At 35.8% G+C, this 19,117-nt stretch overlaps 1 protein-coding gene across 5 annotated transcripts in view; it reads right to left on the bottom strand.

Moving 5' to 3' along the window:
• The window catches only part of DPYD (dihydropyrimidine dehydrogenase), an 860,002-nt gene that overhangs the window by 493,517 nt on the left and 347,368 nt on the right, over positions 1–19,117 (bottom strand). For all 5 annotated transcript variants that reach the window (XM_077987630.1, XM_015145562.3, XM_077987644.1 and 2 more), the window contains one exon: positions 2,870–3,080. In XM_077987630.1, coding sequence (XP_077843756.1) covers positions 2,870–3,080 — 211 coding nt within the window. The remainder of the gene's footprint in view (positions 1–2,869; positions 3,081–19,117) is intronic.

Raw genomic sequence — 19,117 nt, 5'->3', positions numbered from 1 at the left:
GAATACATTTTGGTACTTGGCATTCATTAGGTACTCAGCAAATGTTTGTCACATGCAGGAACAAAAATTTAGTATGAAAAGAGAAGTGGGGAGTGGAAAACTAGATTTCAGAGTCATTTTTACACAAACAGGAAATAGTGCCTACTGTAAGTCTAGCCACTGTCTGGCACACAGAAGTTCATTTATATATCTTGAGGAATGAATGCACATACGAATGGACAAATGAAAGAATGAACAAGACATTCAGTTCACTGAAGAAATAAATATGTTAAGGACAGAAAATGAACAAATTCTGAACTTAGGAAAGTAAAAAGCTAAAGGAAGAAAAGCAGTCAGTGATAGGGTTGGAAAGGAATAGTTAAAAGACAAAACAAGGAAATAAAGTGTCACAAACAAGAATGTGTTCTAGTTTTGTTTCCAAGTCTTTTACATTATTTCGTTTTAATTCTGACAATAGTTCTGAGAGATTGAAAGATAAGGTATTATTATGCTTGTTTTTTCAGTAGATAAAGAAATTGAGCCTCAGGAAGTTTAAGTGACTTGGAGGAGAGCATTTTAAACAGAATTCTTAACATTATCAATTATAAAATGTAGAAAATATAATAAGGACTGAAAAAATGTCACTGCATTTGACATGCAGTTCATTGAAGTCTGTGCAAAGTGAGGTTGAAAAAGAGAAAAGTAGAGGGGTGGAAAGAGAAGTAAACATTTTAAGAGATGAATGCATTAAAACAGATATCACATATGTGATAATCACTAGGTACCACGCAGAAATGACATCACATAGTGCTAGGATGGGGCAGAATTTATGGTTGAAGACAGTTAACATGAATATCTTTTCTTCTTACCCAAATGGACAGCTTGCTTCCAATAAAATGCTTTTCATTGTATTTTACATATATGCGTGCACATGACAGTTTTCTGACTTTGAAACTTTAAGATTTTAAATTTATTAAGACCTTCTTGATCAAATTCTAACAAATACTGCTTCTGTGACTCCTTTCTTTAATGTTTTCCATCCAAAAGAACAGTATCGAAAACATTTGGATGGGAGTCCAGGAATGAATGCTATCTCACACTGCAGCTCTGCCAGCTCCCCTCTCACTTGGAGAATAACGTCTTATTAATGTAAACATGGAAGGCTCCTGGTAAAGTTAGTAATTCTACTTAAGGATAATTTCTACAGGCAGTTTATAATTTCAAATCAGAAGTGGGAAAAAAAAATAGCGAAGAAACATTTTTTTCCTTGACTTCTCTAAATGTGTAAGGGGTGGCATATGTGAAGTACTAGAAGAAATATACACAGTAAATTCTGTAATACAATGCATAAATTGTGAAATGACCTAGTCAAACTTGAATAGATGAAATTTTCTCCTTCATATTTTATATGCTAACTTAAATCTTTTATTCTTCATACATGCATACACAAATACACATGCCCGCGCACACACATACAAGCACAAGCTTATAAAATTGTATCTGAGATTGCAAAAGCTGTTTTCTGAGTCAAATCTGTTTAGGTTTGTTTAGGAAAAGATAATTTTTATTAATATTAGGATTGCCAATTATGGAACATAAGTTTAAATAGTTAAGCTAACCTTTTTGGATAGGCAAATAATCAACAGAATTGCTAGTTAAACATGATTCAACATTTTACTCAACTTTTGGTGATGTACATAGTATTTAATAGAAGAATGGGATTTTTAAGATAATATAAGCACTTTACATATTGTTCTTTTTTCCTTCCTGAATTCAGTTAAATAAATAAACCATACTCTGACCTTGTCTACATACCACATAAATGTCTACATAAAAAGTGACAAATTTAGGCCATCATCCAGCTATTTGAAAACATTTATCTTGATGACATTAAACATCTGGATGTTTCCAAATACCAAGATGTCTGATGTCCTGCAGATAAAATATCTGATGACTAGTTGAATCCTTTACTTATCTGTGGCATAAAAATATACATTTTCATGTATATATCTCTTCCAACTTCAGACAAAAAAATGTAATTTTAGCATGGATATAGTAGGAAGTCATAGACAGGAATCATCAGGTTTAGAGAGATTTTTGGTATGGTTGTTCTCAATGAATCTCTGACCTAGAAAAACATATTTTATTTTCCCTTCACAGAACGACAGAGTTAACTGTCATTTCAATAATATGAATTAAAAGGTAAAAGGATTTGTAAAATGAAGGTACCTAGATACATAAGCTTTCATCTATAATGACCTACAAAAACACTGTATGTGGGAAAAGTATAATATAAAGTAGTCTAACTTGACTGAATCATTATTCAACTGAAATGTTATATAAAACATTTCTTTCTCTCATTATCTTTTTAAAAAACATTTTTTCTTAGCATGTTCACTCATGCCATCCAGGTGAAAACGACAGACATTCAAACTTTCTAATTTGATAATTCTGACGTCTGAAGTGATGATCTGGCACAAGGATGGTAATAAACACAAATTCTATTTTTGGCCATTCATTAGATTTTAATTTGTCTGAATCATTGAAGGCTGGCTGTTCCAACTACTCTGCCTCATTTTCTTACTCTAGTCTAATTGAAGAAAAAGCAATTCTTCTGTAAGAAACAAGGCAAATACTGTTATAGAGTAGAATATGTGTTTTAGTTATAAAAGAAAGATTAATGTTCTTTTCAATTCTTGCCACTTTAAAAATAATTCTGTATAAGCATTAAATACCATTTCTAAGCCTGTTGAATCAAGATTGCTTTTACTTCTTAACTAGAAAGAAAAATAAATGTTAAAGTGAAAAACAATTCCCTGAAAGCTAGAAACTATTATAGCACTAAAATAACAGACAATTGCATCACACATTTCAGCTCCCAGCACTGTACCTTTAGGATCACTCAGAACTGAACCAAAGGCACTGATGACCACATCGGCTTTCAGATGGACCATCTGATCTTCATCTTCGTTCCATTTTCCAGTTTCATCTTGCTCTGTCCGAACAAATTGCATACCAGCAATTCTCCCACCTTTTACTATAACCTTCCGTGGGGACAGGAATGGCAGAAATTCACACTTTTCTTCCTTAGCAAGTTCCATCTAAAACAAGACAGAACAGAAAAGAAACTTGAAATGTTTCTTATTCCATATAGTATTTGATTTCTAATTGAATTATACATGCTAAAGCTTATGATATTAAGTCAATATGCAGCTTTTTCTTTCACCAAATCTGAGTTTCAGTTACCAGTTATTTGCATTTTGTAAATCACTGACTCAGGGAGTCTTGAATTGGAGTAGTAATGTGGACGTTTATAGATCACGGCATCATAAGGTATTTCTCAAGTTTTAAGTACTGCATGCTCTACATTTGGTAGTTTGTGAGGTTTCTGACCATAGTAGCCTATTATTTTTACGTTTTCAATTCAGTAGATAAAGCTCTCTTTTTAAATCATGCTGCATATTAAAATAAATACTTCCATTTATTACCAGGCTGCATACATCCAAGCTGGAAAAAAGTCAATAAAGTGGGTGAGCCAATCTGTGCAAGTACATGATTAGAATGGTAGGTAGGAGAAAAAGACTAGAGAAACTCTGCAGAACTAAGAAATTAAAAAAAAAAAAAAATCTTCCTTTTATAAAACCACAGAAGCAAATACTATAAATGAAAAATTGAAGACAGTGAAACAAGTATGTCCTCCTGATGAATCCCTAGTTCTTCCCCATTTCCAACATAATTCATTCTGCCATAAAATCTGGATACCCCGGTTTCTGTTTGTTTTCATATGCATAATGGAATGTTCATTGAGACAGAATATTAATATTGACTCATTTGCTTATTTTTCCATTAATTGCTTTTGGAGCAATCCAGACCTTTGTCAACGTAATCAGAAGTACTATGTTCAATGTTCTTTTTTTAAAAAATGCAAAAATGTCCTACTGAAGTGTTTTGGGATGTTCAGTCTTATTATTTTCCTTCACTCTGAAAGCCAGGCGGATTCTCAATAGGATCCCTGAGTAATGTTTCCACTAAGGTTGTGTGTATGAGGCTTCAAACGAAGAGTTATCTGGGCTTTGTCAAGATGGAAAAACTGAGACATAAAGTAATTAACTCAATGCTGTAATCAGGCCATGGGCCCATTTTTCAACAACCTGTCCAGAACTAGTGCCATGAATCATTATCACCTGGAAGGTTCCTTAAACCAGACTGCACAGGCCCGTTTTCAGAGTTTCTAATGAGGTTTAGGTGAGGCCTGAGGATCTGCATGTCTAACAAATTCTTCAGGTGATGCTATGCTTCTAGGGCACAGAAGATACTTTGTTAACCACTGTCTTTATTAGATTATAGCTGACTGGCTCAGAACTTGGTCTCTATGATGCATTTTCAAAGACAGTAATATTGCCCCTAGGGAGCAAAAATTATTCTTAGGGAAAAGAAAAAAAATCCTTAGATATCATAATGGTCTGGTCCCTTCAAAGAGCTGAAGTATATAAACAGTTATACAGTATATCTATGGTACTAAAATTATAGCAGGGAGGATTAAGAAAAATCTAAAGATACTCCCAAAAGGGGTAAGAATAAAATGGTTGGGAAACACTGATCTATACTATACATTATTATGAAGCTATTCAATCTATGTCTTATTTAGGATTTTGAAAAATATTGTCATTAAAGGCTTAAAAATTGGACCCACATACAAATTATTACACAGTCTTTCCCTTGTTATTATGAAAATCAATAAATTAGCAATATAAAAAAATAACGTGGGATGTTATGGTGGTGAATATACAAAACAGTTGATATAAAACTGCTCACTCCTCAGAAAGGAAGATTACAGGTAAGTGGAATCAAAAAAAATTTGAAATCTGCTCTGCTGTTTATTTGGGATAGTTTCCTTATATATAAAATGGGCAGAACATCATCGCATTAATTGGTATGTGCGGTGTTACTGAAAACAACTCCAAAATGTAAAATGCCTAAAGCAGAACTTAGTATCTAGAAGGCTATGTATTCATAGTTACTATTTTCTGAATTCACTTTTTTTTTTCCTCTGAATCATTCTTCAGCTATTCAATATCACTTAGAAATGAGATTGTGATTTCAAGAGAGAGGTGGCCCAATAACAAAGGTTAGTACCTTAGACTCCTCTTTCATTTTCTACAAAATAAAAATGTGTGATTTCTGGAAGGCAAACTATTCCTTGAATAATTCAAATTACAAAATAAAGATGATTCCAATATGTAAAATATGTTTTCTGTATCACTTTTGTCACATTTATGCCACATATCACCTTGTAACTCATCAATATAAACCAGTTTATTGTGTTTCAAAATGGCAAGTGGTGCTACGTGTTAATGATAATGCCACACTTGATTGAATAACAACTCCAAATGTTTAGGGTTTGAATAAATCAATATACAATGTGTATCTCTAACAGGACTGTTTTCTGTGGAGGGCAGAAAGGAAACACTGCGCTACGCCGTACCCATTGGGAATATGTCTCACTGACTGACTTAGGATCTGTTTGGCCCCACTCTATCTTTGCTATCTATTAATACTTCTATAGTATCTACTATGACATAGAGATAATCTCTTATACATTTTGGCAAATTTGGCATTAAATTTGGAAACAAAAATTGGACATGACTTACAAATCAAAAACTTCTATGAATTTAAAATAAATATTATCCATCACTGAATGCCTCAGCATGTTTTAGTGATGTTCGCACCATGGTTTTGATTTTTGAGGACTTTGTATAACCATACATAGATATAAACATTAAAAAATGGCTTTAGTATATGCTCATCTCACATCGTAATTTTCTATGTGTACCAGGTTTGATTATATGTATTCAAATATCTAGCATTCTTACCAATTATCCGACAGTGCGCTGGGGATGGCATGAACACTGGACCCCACAGAGATTCATCTGCATTTTTTTGCTTTTCAAACTTTAGAGATTTTCTTCACTCACTAATACATGTAGAATTAGACTATTAAGCAGCAGACGTAAATCACACCACTTTCTGCTATTTTGCTACTTGATAGCTAGATTTCCCATTTTACATAAGAAAGGGAAAACCGTTTAAAGAAAAAATAGTTATATCATTTGCATATATATATATTTGTTTGGAAAGTATTAATATTGGGAGAGTGAGATAATGTTAAGATTTATCTTGGGAAATAGTGAAATATTAGGACAATGAAAATACAGGGTAAACTTGTATAGTGAATGCTTAGAATTTTATGCTGCCTTGACATCTATTTTAAATATAAGTTGGACTTCGTTATACCAGAAGAAAGATTCAGTTACCCTTGACACACACAGTTTCCAATTCTATACTCTACCTCCCTGCAGCAACCCCGTTTCTCAGTGTAGTGCATCAAGATATTGGCCTTATACACCTGCTCCCTGATCACCACTTCCCTATGAAATGAGTAGATGCAGCCTGCTGGACTGGTCCTGCTGACCCTCCACCCTGCATGGACTGTGCAGACACACCACAATGACTGCCTCTCAGTCACTGCTTGATGTCCTGGAACTTGTGCTTTGAACCAATCAGTTAAAATTTCCCACAAGAAACCCGTTTGTATAACGTCCTGGATCCACAAATAAAGGCACTGGCCCGCAAGTCCCATTTTCTCTCTTTCTTTCTCTGTCTCTCTCTCCATGCACCCCTGACCTCCGTATGTGTGACCTCTGTGCATAATGTGTTCCCCTTCAGGAACTGTAAGTAATAAAATCTTTATTTCTATTTTGAACCTATCCCAATCACTGAAGGAGTGCTCTCATCTTAAAGAATCCTAAATTAAAATTGTGACATTATATGTGAAGTGAAATATACTTTGAAATATTATTGGACATCATAAAGATTTACTTTCACTATTTAACAAATCTATTATTTGTCTTGTTATAAATATTGTTTTATTATTTTTATTTTATTTTATTTTATTTATTTGAGATGGAGTTTCGTTCTGTTGCCAGTTGCCCAGGCTGGAGTGCAGTGACACGATTTATTTATTTATTTGAGATGGAGTTTCGCTCTGTTGCCAGTTGCACAGGCTGGAGGGTAGTGGCAAGATCTCAGCTCACTGCAGCCTCCGCCTCCCTGGTTCAAGTGATTCTCCTGCCTCAGCCTTCGAAGTAGCTGAGATTACAGGCACCCACCACCATGCCTGGCTAATTTTTGTATTTTTAGCAGAGACGGTGTTTCATCCTGCTGGCCAGGTTGGTCTCAATCTCCTGATCTCAAGTGATCCACCCACCTCAGCCTCCCAAAGTGCTGGGAATACAGGCGTAAGATACCACGCCCAGCCACAAATCTTGTTTTATAACAAGATAAATAATAATAAAATAGGTATTTATAACACTTAAAAGTATTCTTTTCAGTGCTTTACATGTAATTCACTTAATCTTCATACAGAAAATACATATAATGGTTTACATGTAACTCAATCTTCAAACAGAAAAATGTTATGACACCCGTATATTTGTTACAATAAAAGTACTTAGTTTCAAACCGACTTTGTCTCCCTGCTGTGGTGCAAAAAGCCAAAAACCACACTGGGCATCAGCATGATTTTACACACTTAGCATACAGCCTTAGGCACACTGCTGCTTGCTGGCCTCACAAAGAAAAAATAAAATCAAATCTGTGGACAAGCATTATTTTCTTTCTACAGAGGAGAAACTGAGGCTCATAGAAGCCAAAAAATACACTAAGGGATTAAAAAACTTATCTGAAATTAGGATCCAGCTGAAACTACATCCTACTTAGTCTTCATTATGTCCAAGAATAGCAACTGTAGTATATTTGAAATAATGAGACTGTATGATTCTAGTTGCTGAAACTCAAACAAAGCAAAATGGAAAAGGAAAAGCTAAAGTCAAAAATGAAGGGCTAGGCTAAATAAAGGTCCCTTTGTGTGAAAAGGAGACTCAAGCTTCCCAGTCTAAGCACATTTACAAGTACTGTAAAATCATGAAATACAGGAACCACGTGATGGACTTACGAACCGAATATTGTAAACGAGTTAATAGAGACACCTTGAATCCAGATAAAGAGTAAATTTAGAACAAAAAAAAGTACTACTTCACAAAGTGGATATTAGATACACAAAACGGACTATCTTAAAATACAAAATTGAAAAACTAACTTAGAATTTAAATAAGTTTGTTCAATAGTAAACTCGTTCTCAACACTCTTTAAGTAGAGGAAGAATATCTTATTGAACATTCTATCCTTTATGTCCAAGAGTGATATTAAAAAAGTCAACAATTGATAAGTATAAGCCCATGAACATTAAGATAAGACACCCAGAAAATCAGAATGCATGCCAGTCAATAAGTCAATGAAGGGGTATCAAGTGAATGTCACATGGAAGGACAGGGCATCAAGACTGGTCACAGCCCGATCTGTGTCTATCAAAATGATTGGCACACAATGGACCCTGAATAAAGTTTTGTTTACTAGAATGAATGACGAATTATTATGAAAATCTGAAGGACATTCAAATTAAGGAAGGTACAACCAACTAGTAGTATACTGAGTGAATGGCTATTAAACACCCATCTCAATGTAAGTAACAGGACACAGCAGAAGACATGCTACTTGACCGGATCATCCTATGTTGCAAGGTTGAAATAAAAAAGCAAATGGTGTTCCTCCTCAGTTGTCATTTATGCTGCTATCAGAAAACATGGACCAAACTGACTGGTGGTGTAACCATATGCAGCGTTACTGTTCAAAGTAACCAGCCTTCTGTGACAAGTAATTCACAGATCTGAGTGTTAGTGCCTTTTAACACCTAATGTTTGTCAATAATCATTAATAATCAGTAACTCTGAATCTGGATATGAATGCTTCTCCTCATGGCACCCACATATCTTTATTTGATGGAGCATGTCCTTATGAGGGACAATTGGTATATCAAGCAAACATGCCGACCTCTATTTTCCTAGTCTCCACCAATAAAGTAGTAAGCAGCTATAAGAGTCCATTTCTTACATTTGACAAATCAGGTTGTCACTTTCTTTTTACACAGTAGAGGGAAAGTTAAAAAAAATTCTCAACTTTGATTTTCACCTCCATATTCAGGAAAGATATGTGGCTGATGCTGAGTGAAATAAAAATAGCATGCTATACGCATGCAATAATGATCATCATTTTAATGATTAACTTTATGTAATGTGATGATTTGGTCTGATTAATATTACAGGCATCATACTCTAGAAATTACAAAACAACTTAATTTTCTATAATTAAAAGCATGATGTCAACTCACTTTTAGATTGCACATAGGCAAAGCAAGAATAGGTTATAAACTATAATGAGTGGAGCTCAAAACCAGCATACATTAAATTCTGGAATAACTTCTAATAAACTGACGTTTGAGAAGCAATACGAAGAAACAACATTCTTTGTAAAGATTACCCTCTAATACTAATTGATGATTTATCCATTCTACATGAACACAAAAACCTAAAAATATTATTTAGAAGCAAAATTATTTAGTAGTCTACTTTGGCCAGTGATAAACCTAGAAAATATCATCTCATTTCATCACTGTTAAATTATTGGATGTACAAGAAACATTCAGAGCCATGTGGTAAGAGCACCAGCCATCTAACCAAACATTTGTTAAATATTATGTACAAAAACAGTGCTGTGATCTACAGGTAAAATAAACTCTGCCTTAAAAATCTCATAGAAGCAGAAAACCAGCATCTATAGGTAATAATGTACAACAAACATAATTTGCTTGACCCAAATTTAGTCAGGTTCTGAACCTTTTCCTAGGACCACTTCTGTGCTTTTTTGTAAAATCCAGATTTAGCAAGAACCCTGCTAAGTCAGTTTAGCAAAATCCCTCACTCTTGATATTTAATCATCTTCAATATCTCATCATGAACCTCATCCTCCACTATGACCCAGGTGATGTCTGACCCTGGCCTGTCTTCTGCAAGAATCCTGTTAGATTGATTTAGCCAACAGGATAAAGCCTTACCTTGATGTTTCCTTTCAGTAATATTTTATCTACTGACTCACAACCTACTCCTTGGCTATTAATTCCTACCCTTCCATTCTGTTTTTGGAGTTTAACTCTCATTTGGGGGATAAAAAGTGTCATCAGATATTGAGAATGGAGGGTTCCTGCTAAAACCGGACTTTACAGGGAAGTACACAGGTGGGCCTTGGAGAAGGTTCAGGAGCCTGATTAAAGTTTGGCCTTTGGGAGGCCAAAGAGGGCGGATCACGAGGTCTGGAGATCAAGACCGTGCTGGCTAACAGGGTGAAACCCCGTCTCTACTAAAAATACAAAAAAAAAAAAAAAAAAATTAGCTGGGTATGGTGGCAGGCACCTGTAGTACCAGCTACTCAGGAGGCTGAGGCAGGAGAATGGCATGAACCCAGGATGCGGAGCTTGCAGCGAGCCGAGAGCACCACTGCAATCCAGCCTGGGCAACAGAGCGAGACTCGGTCTCAAAACAAAAATTGAAGGAGTTAGGAATCTTTGTCATGTGTAAAGGCAGTATACTCGAATGGCACATAAATGGGCATTTTGCCTAGCAGTAGTGCAGATCAAGGAAGGGCACCATTGCTGGGCACGGTAGCTCAGGCCTATAATCTCAGTGTTTTGAAAGGTCAAGGTGGGAGAACTGTTTAAGGCTAGGAGTTCAAGACTAGCCTGGGTAAAATAGAGAAACCTCATCTCTACTAAAACATTTTTTAAAAATTAGCCAGGTGTGGTGGCATCTGCCTGTAGTCCCAGCTACTTAGGAGACTGAGGTGGGAGGATCTGTAGAGCCCAGGTGTTAGAGATTGCAATGAGCTATGATCACGCCACTGTAATTCAGCCTTGGTGACAGAGCAAGATCCTGTCTCAAAAAAAAAAAAAAAAAAAAAAGGGGGGGGGGGGAAGAAAAAAATAATAAAGGGCAGCATGGAAAAGGTGCTATATAAGCTAATCTTGAAGGAAACGTAAGAATTAATCAGTGGAAAGGAATTAGTCACTGGGAAGTTCTTGTATGGAATCCATTCTCTCTCTTTGAAGAAGTGAGTGTGGAAGGGTAAAGGAGTTTATCTCAAGAAGAAAAGAAGGAAAGCAGCTTGGTTAAAGCTCTATGTAATATGTAAGCATCCTACTGGGAAAAAAACTACTGTCATTTATAAGCGGAAGAGTCCTTAGCAATGTAATGCTTTTGGCATGGCCTGTTAGTTTAGGATTGCTATAGTAAACAAACCCGGAAAGGTGAATTTAAGGGACATAGATCACTATAAAGAGTAATGCAAGTTACATAACTATCTGAGTATAAATTAGATGTCTCATAAGTGAAACAACTTTCTTTGATCTAAGTGATGGAGCTACTTACATGACCACATATTAATCCGGTTTAGAGCAAATCCTAATGCAGCAAGATAGAACCTCAGGAATTCTGTTGGTGGCAGTCCTGCACTTCTTGTTTACCTGACAGTTTGTTTTTAACTGTATCCTCGAAGTTAATAATCAAATTTGATACACAGTGTTATTTAATTTATATGAGTTTGATTTCACAATCCAATCTTCTACTTATCTTGGTTATCAAGGACTTGAAGGAGGGTAAAAGAAGAGGCATCAAACTTGGCCCATTCACACTTGATCTCATATTCTTTAATTTACTAAACAGTTTTTAAAATATTTATTAATTTTTGACTTATACATATTTATGATGAGTGGTGAAATGTAGAACAATTTTTATATGTTAATCTCTGGCCTGTACAAGCAAATTCTGCAATTATTCTTTTAATTAGGCAAAAAAAGTTTGCTGAGACCACAAATTGACATTCCTTCTTTTAGTACCTGGTCTTCATTTTAGGCTTCATTCACACATAGAATGTTTTCATTTTAAGTTTTTTAAAGTTGAAGAATCTTGAACATAAAGAAACATTTCTCCAAATGAGAGTTGTACTACACATTGGATAAATATAGTCATCCCTTAACTGAGTCCTTACTAATTTTATTGTGTCACTATTGTGCTGCAAAACCCAGATATGCAATGTAAGGAATAATTTAGAGGCTTTAGAGGCTTAAAATGCCTTGGCACAACTATCATTAAATACATCTCTTTTAACAAGAGTGTTTTTGTTGTTGTTGTTGTTTGTTTGTTTGTTTGTTTTTTGAGATGCAGTCTCACTCTGTCACCCAGGCTGGAGTACAGTGGCGGGATCCCCACTCACTGCAAGCTCCGCCTCCCAGGTTCATGCCATTCTCCTGCCTCAGCCTCTCGAGTAGCTGGGACTACAGGCGCCCGCCACCACACCTGGCTAAATTTTTTTGTATTTTTAGTAGAGACAGGGTTTCACTGTGTTAGCTAGGATGGTCTCGAGCTCCTGACCTTGTGATCTGCCTGCCCCAGCCTCCCAAAGTGCTGGGATTACAGGCATGAGCCACCGCACCTGGCCAAAAAGAGTATTTTTAAACACTATTCAATTACTATTGATGACATTTTCTTAAACTTGACTAACACTTATTTTCTTCATCGTAGATTTTGATGGATTCAAGCCTTCCTGGCAGCCGTTGGAATATCTCACAAAACTCCATTCTGTGTAACTTGGTGCCTTTGTAGTTCCTCCTTTAATCTTAAAATGCCTCCATGTACAAATTCTTTACAGATCAGGATCATCTGCTTTCTGCCACTTGCTAATACTCTCAGATTCTAGTAATCTTTATTATTTTTTGCTTTTTATATATTACTTGCTTGTATTTCCTTCTTTTTTTAGTTTTCAGCTATCTTTTAAGAGACTGAAAACTAGGGATAATTTATTTTTTTCAGTCTACTTTTAATGTTAGATTCACATAAAAATGTGATGCAATATTTTTTAACAGTTTAAAATAAAATGTGTACTTATTTAAAAGCTATCACAAATAATTTTGAAGTTATGTGTATGTATGTAAAATTATATATTTTGAAAATTTCATATGAACTTAAAGTTTTCCTAAGAAGTTTTCAATGCCTTTAATATATTGGTTAATCCAACATGCCTCACTGGTCTGCCACCTTGAATCAAAGAATGCACTATACGTTGAGTCAGATAGCAAGTTGAATTCATCGATCCAATAAAGAAGCTTCTATTTCAGTTTGTGGAATAAGTATAAAGTAATAAGTACCCTATGTGATAAATTCTGTTAACAGCAGGAAGCATAAAGGGCTATAAAAGCCCACAGAGAAGAGAAGTTAAATTGGTAGGGAACTAAGGAAGCCTTCAAGAAAAAATGACATTTGGAGCAGACCTTGAAGGATGAGTTTTTGTGTAGTAGTTAGGGGCTCCCCTGCCACTAAGATATTAAGTACACCTCTAAGACTTTTATGATGACAGGGGGATGACATATTCCAAGGACCTGTATATGTTTATCTTTTTGAAACTTGTGAAAATTCAGTATAGTATGAAAAGGTAGAATGGAATTTTAGAATTTAGAAGTTTAGACAAAAATGTTTAAAATTTTTAACAAATCACTTTTTAAAAGAATGAAAATTCTGTTTTTATGTTAATTCATGTGTATTTTTCATTTATTTTTGTCTTTCAAATAGCATATACAATAACTAATGTGTGTTTAATAGATTATACAAATTACTTTTTAATATTTTCATGTTATAGGACAAGAAAAGATATTGAAAAGCTGAAGTGAATATTTTTAAATGAAGAGGGGCTTCTAATGTTCACCTAAAAATGAATGAAGTAGAGCATATAGATCTCCTCCTACTTTCAGCTATTGCCAGGCAGTGGCCAAAGGGAAGTTCAACTCCTTTGTGACTTCTGATAGCAAGAAAGAGCCATAAAAAGAAAGTCAATACACTTTCCCATGTTCACACAACAATTATGTCTTCCCCTCTTTCCAAAGAGCTGAGAAAGAAGCACAATGTTTGACCCATGCCCATCTGAAAGGATGATGAAGTTCAGGTTGTGTGAGGACACTAAAAAGTTCAGCAAATTGGCAAAGTGGTCCAAGTTATAGGAAGATTTAGGTCATTTACACTGAACGGGTGCAGCAGAAAAAGACTGGACTAATAGGACAACTATTGGTATGGGCATTGCCTCAGCAAGGTGGCTATATTAGGCTGGAAGTGAACAAAACTCACAAAAGATCCTTGAATGGAAAGCCAAATCTCACCAAGTGGGAAAAGAAAAGGACAAACATAAGGAAGAAACCATAGAGATGGTGCAAGAATAAAGTAATCTTATACACAACTTTCATTATAAGCTACTAAAATGAAAAAAAAATACAGTAATAACAATGTATTGTTACTAAATATGGCCTGACAGTGACACACCAGGTAAAAATGTTCACTTTTAATGAATCTGTGCGCATATCTGTGAATACACACACACACACACACACACATATATATGAAAGAAGATTAGTAAAGATTTTTTTAAAAGCATATACTTTTCAGTTTTACAGATATTCCTGGTCAACATAACACATCAACCTCCCTCAGAATTTTGAAAATAGTTATGCTTTTAAAATATGTAATCTTAAATGGGCACAAGCTTTTGTTGGCTCTTGGCCTATTTGCAGTCTTCTTTTTTTTCCACTCACCATCTGAATTATCACATGTACTATAGAATTTTGACAATTTCACCTGTCAGTTCTTTATACTCATGTCTTGAATATTGTAGATTTTAGCTCACCAATTGGCTGGGGATACATTAATTGCAATTTGTTTTAAGTGTAATGTTTATACATATTGCTAAAATTTTCAATATAGAGTTGTCACTCTGTGAAGAAATAGAGCCTTCCCGTCCAGATTCTACATCATTCATATATATTTCTCTGAATGTTAAAAATATAAAACAAGGAATGGGAAAAAAAAAAACTTTAAGAAGCATATAATTACAACACTAATTTTATAGATGGGCATACTCAGACTAGGATGTAAATCAAGAACGAAGTGCTCCAAATGTAATTCCTTTTTGACTATTCCACTCTACCTTTTCATACTACACTGAAGTTTCACAACTTTCAAAAGGATATACGTATACAGATCCTCGGAATGTGTCATCCTCCTGTCATCATAAAGTGTTAAAGGTGTACTTTAATATTTTAGTACCAGGGGAGCCCCTAACTACTATTAATTAGCTTTTTGTGCCTAGAGAAGATTTTGTGTGGCTGTTTGTTTTCAGCTACCTTCAGATAGCAAACCATGTCAATATGTCTCTGATTACTTTCTATGAAGAACAGGAAATCAAATGATGTACAGGTGCCAAACATTGAAGAGCTGCTGTAAGCATCACCCTTAGTAAATCAAATTAAATTTGTCAGCTTCTGGGGGCTATTTTCTAAAAATAGTCCCAGATTCATATTTCTTGTAATTAAATTAAAACTAGAAAGCATCAGTTACTTGTAGAAAATGCAAGTTTACACTGGGCACGGTGGCTCACGCCTGTAATCCCAGCACTTTGGGAGGCTGAGGCGGGCAGATCACAAGGTCAGGAGCTCGAGACCATCCTGGCTAACACGGTGAAATCCCATCTCTACTAAAAATACAAAAAATTAGCCAGGCATGGTGGCAGGCGCCTGTAGTCCCAGCTACTTGGGAGGCTGAGGTGGGAGAATGGCATGAACCCAGGAGGCAGAGCTTGCACGGAGGCAGAGCTCTTGCAGTGAGCCGAGATTGCCAGGTGTGGGGGCGGGCGCTTATAGTCCCAGCTACATGGGAGGCTGAGGCAGGAGAATGGCGTGAACCCAGGAGGCGGAGCTTGCAGTGAGCTGAGATCGCACCACTGCACTCCCGCCTGGGAGACAGAGTGAGACTCCGTCTCAAAGAAAAAAAAAAAGAAAATGCATTTTTAGCCACAAGACATAGATGACAAAACTATCTATAGACATAGCTTTAACATGGTCATTTGATATTAAAAATATTTGAGAAGAGGCCTATAGGTCATGACACAAGAATGATCTATTATGGGGTATGCTGTGTGATGATGCAAAAAATCAGTTAAAAGGCTCATTCTTTTAAACGATGTGCTATTTCAAAGTTGTAGTACCAGATGAAGAAAATTTTGACAAGCAGACTGAGCAATCTGGTATTGTTATTTTTCTAATTAAAATAATAAAGTAGCATTAATTATCAAAATAGTTAACCCTCTCAATAGCTAAAATATGTAAAAACTGACATATCAAAGTTAAATCAGTTGCCATCTTGACAAACAAATAAAGGGAAGCCAAGGCACCCCAGGGAGTAGCACGCAGACCCCATAAAAATGTAGCAGAATTAATGATCAATCATGTTTTGCTGCTATTGGAAAACTGAATATGTGAACAACAGATTTTTGAAATATACTTTGTGTGTGGGATTGTGCTATTAAAAGTAATTTTGAAACCATACTCTTCTCAGTAATAATTAATAAGAACTATAAAGTCCTTCCGTAACCTTATCCTTTAAATTTATCAACTCAAGCAGGTCTGTTGAGTCCTAACCTTCATGCCTCCTTTTAGGGATTCCCAACTGCCTAAAGCATTCTTGCAGTTCTATCTGATCTGTCAACAGCTTTTAATACCAGCATTTTGGGGGATTCTGTTATCCTGTGAAATTTAATCTCACCTATTTAAGCTTGCAGAAAGCACTGGAGGGAATTATTAACAGATTTTTCCTCATCTTCTTAGAGGATAGTGCCGAGTGATTGGCTGGTTTCCCTAAGGACCCATGGCTGAGAAGCACTAGTTTGTCAGTAGCATCCTATTTAGCATGTGTGTGAGGCCACAAGGGAGCTGGAAAGACATTTGGAATCAGAATTACATCAATATGCTGATGATGCCTGCATATCTTCATTTCATCAAACCTATGTCCTTTAGTATTAATGCTTTCTTAGCCAAGATGGAAAGTACCTCCACACAGCACACTGTCTGTGACTCTAATTAGACAGCAGGAAAGCACGTTGATGATACATTAGAATAGTGGACCAGCAACCTCAGCACCACAAGGAAACTTGTTAAAAATGCAAATTCTCAGGCCCACCCCAGACCTATTGAATCAGCAACTCTAGGGACAGGGCCCAGCAATCTGTGTTTAACAAGCCCTCTAGGTGACTTAATGCACCCTAACGTTTGAAAACCTCTACAATGGGATGTGTTTGTCACTACAAGAGTCTGTTAGATGATGTCTCCTACTTTTGTGGATTAAAACATTCCTGAGTCTAATTATATAGTTCTTGGTTACTAACCACATAATATACATGATCTCAAACAATTCCATGTGATATGGTTAAGCTTTGTGTCCCCACTCAACTCTCATTTTGAATTGTAATCTCCATAATCCCCACCTGTCAACGGAGAATCATGGGGGTGGTTCCGCATGTTATTCTCATGATGGTGAGTGAGTTCTCACAGATCTGACGATTGTGTAAGTGGCTCTTCTCTTTTTGCTCAGCACTTCTCCTTCCTGCAACCTTGTGAAGAAAGTACCCTGCTTTCCGTCATGATTATAAGTTTCCTGAGGCCTCCCCAGCCATGCTGAACTGTGAGTCAATTAAATCTCTTTCCTTTATAAATTACCCAGTCTCAGGCAGTTCTTCACAGCAGTATGAAAATAGACTAATACACCATGTTAAATGTAACTGGCTTCTGTCATAATTCATATTTGTCACTCAAGGATAAGAAAACTTTGAATTTTTCTGTATTTCCCTCACTCAAAGAGTGAGAATTAGACTGCACCATTAGACATATACATGCTGACATGCCTAATGGTGAGGCATTTTATTGACAAACCATGTTATTTCCAAATTACACTGAAGAGTCCATGACCATTAAACAACACACATATTTGAGGAAACCTCTAAATGTCCCTGTTCCTCAATCTTCACTGACTCTAAAGTAACCAAATGTGACTGAAGTTTGTACTAGGGGAGACAGCATAGGAGAAAGAAAACAATTACCCAAGAAATTAGGTCCAATATTAAATTCTTCATGTTGGCTAAAAAATCTGTCCGAGACCTAACCTTTCAAATCCTGTATCTTGAAGTAGATACATGATATTGGACCTCTACTCTCTTGATTTTCCAGTTTCATGAGTGTCAGCACTGCAATATTGTGGCTCCTCTTTTGATGCATACAAAACCAAGCAACGGCCATAAAGGATTAACACTGAAACTTCTATGAATGCCAAAGTTCCCAATCCTTACATGGTATTAGCTCTGGTAAGTGAATCAATCCTGAAAACTTTGCATAATCTAATCATATATTACTTATTATTCCATCTCTTTGATAAATTTTGCCTAAACTTATGAGATAAACCTTCAAAGGCCTACGATTATAATATTTATCTAACTTGGAAGGTATTAGCCCCTGTAATGCTAGAAAGCCTTGGATGCTGATTCCCTCTAGTAAATGTTCATTCCACAATTATTTGTTGAATCTTTTATAGGTAGTACCCAATGTGCTAAACAGGGGGAAGGTAAATGTGACCCAGAGAGATGATCGTGGCCCTTTCTCTCATGAAGCTCCAAGTCAATTAGTTTTAATATCATATAAAATTTTGGTTAATTGTAAGCTAATAATAAAATAATTCAAACATTCAAACATTTGTTCTTCTAGTTTTAAATAAGACCAGACCCATTTGAGTTCTACTAAGCTCTACTGTAGGCAGGTTACCTATTATCTCAAGGATCTGTTGCTTCTTAACACTTTGGTAATCAAGATTCAGGCAGCTGAGCTCTGGCCTTCTAAGGTGCTATGTCTCTACTCTGATCCTGTGCTTCCTGTAATCTACTCACATTAACCAATAGCTCACTGTTTTACTTAGCCCCTGACTAGCCTCTCTGCTTCTGACGCCACTCGACTACAGTCAATTTTCAGCAGAGCAGCCATTTTAAAATTTAAATCAGAGCTTGGCACATCTCTGTTCAAAGCAGTCCAGTGATTTTTCTCTTTCAATAAGAGTAAAAGCTAAAGGTCTTGTGAATGCCTACAATACATCATCTGGTCTGTCACATTTTCTGTTCTCTCTTACTTTATTCTGATGATATTGACATTTTTTCTATTCCACAAATCCAGAAGGCTTCCTCAATAAAGTGTGAAGGCATTTAGCTTGGCCTGCAATGTTTATCTCCTGGATGCCTACTTTACCTCAATTTCTTCATCTCTTTGTTCAAAAATCAT

This window comes from Macaca mulatta, chromosome 1, assembly GCF_049350105.2.
Source record: "Macaca mulatta isolate MMU2019108-1 chromosome 1, T2T-MMU8v2.0, whole genome shotgun sequence".
NCBI lineage: Eukaryota > Metazoa > Chordata > Mammalia > Primates > Cercopithecidae > Macaca > Macaca mulatta.
Note: the sequence above shows the minus strand (reverse complement) of the source record. Positions and strands in the feature narration are given on the sequence as shown.